General features: G+C 41.1%; 1 protein-coding gene across 1 annotated transcript; it reads left to right on the forward strand.

Moving 5' to 3' along the window:
• The first annotated feature begins 1130 nt into the window (after window positions 1-1130).
• Window positions 1131-3894, forward strand: LOC136446513 (uncharacterized). Its single transcript, XM_066444907.1, has 4 exons — window positions 1131-1291; window positions 1822-1973; window positions 2598-2663; window positions 3024-3894. The coding sequence occupies exons 1-4, from the start codon at window positions 1227-1229 to the stop codon at window positions 3185-3187; spliced, it is 447 nt and encodes a 148-aa protein (XP_066301004.1). The 5' UTR covers window positions 1131-1226; the 3' UTR covers window positions 3188-3894.
• Window positions 3895-4843: the final 949 nt, after the last annotated feature.

A 4843-nucleotide genomic window follows, 5' to 3' on the forward strand; every position in this document is an offset into this window, starting at 1 on the left:
CAGTTCCTTCTTCTCACAGTGATCTTAAGAAAAGCCATTCTTTTCATCATGTTTCACTCCAATGATACTCAGTGCTAAAATGTCAATTACCGTATCATGTTTTGTTGATGTGAACATTTTGCACTTAACCTTAGCATGGAATAAATGTTCGGCTCATGTAATGTTGTTATCAGTTGGCGATGATAAGTGTTTATTTCTTGAATTCAGCTTTATCATAATATACTTAGTGTGACCACTTGTTCGCTTTCTGAACTTGTCATCCGTGCCATGTGGGGTATTGTTTGGTGTCTTTCATTTATTTGCTTTATATATTATGACTCTCGAAATTGCCCCACAAATCCCTCACCCTCCGTCCACGCCACAGGTTCGTCCTCCAGCCTCTCGCAGATCAACTGCCAAGGGACATACCGATGGGACATTGCTTTCAGTTTCACAAACAGAACGGAAAATGCTTTCAAATTACCAACGACCTTTCATTTCCTGTCCATAGACCCACAGCCGAAGGCTACCTCAATAACAATTCCCTGGGGAATGCATTCGTGCAATTCCTGAAATTGTTACAAAGCGATCGTTGTACTGTTATAAATGTATCCGCCAACAAGCGCCAAATGTGTCGCCAACAAGCATTTAATGTTTACAAAGGTGACTGTTTCCAAAATCATTTCCATGTAGATAATGTGGTTGTAGTAATGCCTACACGAATGGAAACCCCTTAAGTATCTATTAGTTAGAAATCCATTTACAATCAATCTCATACCAGTAATTACTAATAGTACCGCCGTTTCGTAAGAAGAGCAACCAACCGGCAAAAAAAAGATAAGTGCGACCTCTCAAACTGATGAGACTTCGGGTTAGATATATCAACAAGCAGTATCACTTCTTGTCAATAAGTTATATACCAGATGTCTAATAATGGCATCATCCCCTTGTTTGAAGGGGCAAGATACGTCCAGAAGAAGATCATTATTTATATCATATTACTGCTGACTAAGTTCCCACCACCTTGAGTTGTACATCGGTGCTATTGCTAAAGTGGCACTGGCGTGACAGGGTGGGGTCCGGTCCGAAGGTACCATGATCTCTGAAGAAAGAGACTCGTAATTTTTTGGTGGTCAGTCTTTGAGGATGTATATTTTTATCTCCAATAGCTTGCAAACAAAGACTACATAGTGCAAGAAATACTCTACCATCACTTAGTGAGGGTGCGTGTGCCTGCACTTGAAAAGATGAAGACTGGACTGAAGACGCTTAATCTGTTGGATATGATCCAGAGCGACCCAGAATATTTCAGGTAGGTATACTTCCTGGGCATGATTATTTTTTTTCACCGTTTAGTATCATTTTAGACCATCTTGAAATCATGACATTTGCTAAAAAGACCAAAACATCACAATCCATTGCTGTCTGTAGCAGCCATGACTGTATTCCTGGAGTGACGCAAGTTGTTGCAAATTAATTAAGCTAATTTCCTCGTATTGTTGTGTTGTTATATCAGCATTAGGATATTGCTATGGGTTCAGGTCTGGACTTATTACTCAGATAGGTCTAGACCTGAACCTGAACCCGTGGATTCGAATATGGACCTAAACCTGGGTTTAGGTGCGCATCCCTCAATACAATTCAGTTGCACATATGTTCTCCGAAAAACTACTTTCCTTTGCTTTGCATGTTTAAAAAACATTGAATAATCATTGTCTTTCTATTTTTTTAATATTTTGTTGGTCCATGTTTGTTGCTATACCAGCTTGTCTTGCATGACGAAAACTAAAACAAGTTTTCCTGTGACATGTTTATCACGATCTTGACTTTGTCCCCTCGTAGGACATTACTGACCCCTTCAGGCAAGTTGACCTGTGAGGACCTGTACAAGGTCTTTGTGCCAACTTTGAATGAGCAGCTGCAGGACGGAAGTCTTAGTGAGAAGGAGCGGGAAAGTCTTCAGCACATGGAGCGGTTTCTGGAGGAGCTCACAGGTATTCAATGCGCTTGTACTGTGTTAGATGATGCACTAGCTCTATGTCATACATGGCGGTGGTGCTTCTTTTGTATTAACGGATTGTTATCTAATACAATTTTTTTTTTAAATGTGCCATTGGCATCATTTGCCTAATTTGTATCGTACAACATGTACCAATTATCATTTCCATGTCTTCTTGGGCAAAAGTAAGAGCTAGATACGTCAATGAAGGTTAGACATCCAGGTAATAAGATATATGTCGAAGAATAGTTACTCAAGCAACTCTATCAAAACCATATCCAGTTGCTTGAGTAACTATTTTTTTACATATCATATTAGTGACGTTACAACAGCTGATATTCTCATGTAAAATGCAAGTGTTAAACATGGTTCCTTTTTTGCAACACTGTAATAAAGTCCAGTATGCATCTTTCCATTAGATGTAGCTCACTTCTATGCAGTACTCCTGTTTTGGGGATCTGCCTCTCTATAGATGTTATAAGAAGTTAGATAACTCAATGAATATAAAGCTTTCTATCAGTTGTTTTAACATAACTTAAGTTGGTACATTGTATATCAAATTATTAGTAGCAAATAAACGTGTCATTTTGGAATCTAAATGTTTCACATTTTTCAACAGTAGCACAGAATGAAGGGGGAGATTCATCTGAATCGAACACCATTCCATCCGAAATGCTGATGAAAGGTAAGCTGCTTGAATTTAATTTTAGGTCAGGGTGCACACCATTGCTTTGATGTTAACTTTGTAACGACATCAGAAGGCCTGCTTGACTTTTCAATACGCAAATGTTGCTTTGGTGTTTTACTTGCAGAAAAAAAAAATTGATGTCAAGTTTAAATTTTTGCTCTGGTCTAGAATCACTTTATAAAATGTTTCTGAAAATTGTTTTCTGATCTTAGCTGACTTCTGTGGGCCGCTATAGTTTAACCTGTGCCCTGTCATCTTCAATTTTGTTACTATGTACCTACATGTATTATGTATTTTTAAGAGTGTTTAGGCATGCATACACATTACTTTTTTTTCTTTGTTTTGTCTCCTTGTCAGATTTTCAAGAGAAGATGCTACACTTCACCACATCGCTCTGGAACATTCCATGCCATATGGATTTGGATGTGACGGTGGAGTTCCTGGAGGAAGGAACAGATGACCTTCCAGAGTCATCGACATGTGGTAATACACTGCGGATCCCATATAGGAGTGGCATATAACGAGTTTCGCAAAAGATTGGTTACTGCTGTGACATTTGGGTACGTGGGAACAGATCAAAGCTAAGTTTAGACAGTGTGTATCATGGGTCTTAAGAGAAGAGGGAACAGATCAAAGCTAAGTTCCAGAAAGTGTGTATCATAGGTCTTAAGAGAAGAGGGAACAGATCAAAGCTAAGTTCCAGAAAGTGTGTATTACAGGTCTTGAGAGAAGAGGGAACGGATCAAAGCTAAGTTCCAGAAAGTGTGTATCATAGGTCTTAAGAGAAGAGGGAACAGATCAAAGCTAAGTTTAGAAAGTGTGTATCATGGGTCTTAAGAGAAGAGGGAACAGCTCAAAGCTAAGTTTAGACAGTGTGTATCATGGGTCTTAAGAGAAGAGGGAACAGATCAAAGCTAAGTTCCAGAAAGTGTGTATCATAGGTCTTAAGAGAAGAGGGAACAGATCAAAGCTAAGTTCCAGAAAGTGTGTATTACAGGTCTTGAGAGAAGAGGGAACGGATCAAAGCTAAGTTCCAGAAAGTGTGTATCATAGGTCTTAAGAGAAGAGGGAACAGATCAAAGCTAAGTTTAGAAAGTGTGTATCATGGGTCTTAAGAGAAGAGGGAACAGCTCAAAGCTAAGTTTAGACAGTGTGTATCATGGGTCTTAAGAGAAGAGGGAACAGCTCAAAGCTAAGTTTAGACAGTGTGTATCATGGTTCTTAAGAGAAGAGGACGAGGACAAGCTGTGGACGTCTGGTACAATTTCTACTCACACTTCCATGGGACTGTCTCACGGGGTGTTTTTCTACAACTGCAAAGTCTTCGGGCTGAGGGGGATGGACGAGCACCAGAGGCTGCAGGTCGAGCAGTACAAGTTTGGAAGTGATGTGCAGGGGGGGGGGGGGGGGGCTGAACCAACGGAAGGTGGATGTGAAGTCCATCAAGCAGCACGCAGACAATACCAACACAAGGTGTGTCGCGAACCTGTTTGAAACGTACATAAACTCTTTGCCGGAGAAAAAAGGCAGCGTCTACTGACGGCCACTTGCCACGTCCACCATGCCCAAGTTTTCGCTACAGGTGGTCGGCAAGAACACTCTGGGAACTTACATCAAGTCGATGTGCACCAAGGCCGGTTTTCAATGGAGGGCCGAAACCTCACAAACCACAGCGGGAAGGTGACATGTGCAACACAGATGTTTGCGGCAGGTTTTGACGAGAAGACCATCATGTCCCGGACGGGACATAGAAGCAACGCCGTCCGGACATACAAACGGCCATCAAGCCTGCTGCAAGAAGTCAGCGGCAGTCTCCAACCCCCAGAGCCACCCCAAACTGAACAGTCTCCTGATCCCGACAAGAAAACGGACGCACCAACCGGCACCACTCAGCCTACTGTCAAGGAGACAGCTGCAGGTAACATTGGAGGCAGACTGTCCATCAGCCATCCAAACGGACTTAAGATTGTCTTGGACTTGTAGACTGTTATGTTCAAGACAACTGTATTTCATCCCCGCCAATCCTTTAACTTTTACTGCAGTGCATACTTTTTATTTAGTTTAGCTGTAGATCTTAGCTGGGCTTGGTTGACAAGATGCTTTGCTTTCATGTATAAACCTGCACTATTTTTTGTTTGTTTTGTTATGACTATGCTTTGTTTTCATTTAAATTGTAT

This window comes from Branchiostoma lanceolatum, chromosome 12 (genome assembly GCF_035083965.1).
Source record: "Branchiostoma lanceolatum isolate klBraLanc5 chromosome 12, klBraLanc5.hap2, whole genome shotgun sequence".
Lineage (NCBI taxonomy): Eukaryota > Metazoa > Chordata > Leptocardii > Amphioxiformes > Branchiostomatidae > Branchiostoma > Branchiostoma lanceolatum.

Bases quoted from the DNA above. Each gene is read 5' to 3' on its own strand.
- LOC136446513 (XM_066444907.1), top strand. From the start codon at position 1,227: ATGAAGACTGGACTGAAGACGCTTAATCTGTTGGATATGATCCAGAGC. The intron at 1,292-1,821 runs GTAGGTATACTT...GTCCCCTCGTAG, and splicing joins AGCGACCCAGAATATTTCAG to GACATTACTGACCCCTTCAG. The intron at 1,974-2,597 runs GTATTCAATGCG...ATTTTTCAACAG, and splicing joins GTTTCTGGAGGAGCTCACAG to TAGCACAGAATGAAGGGGGA.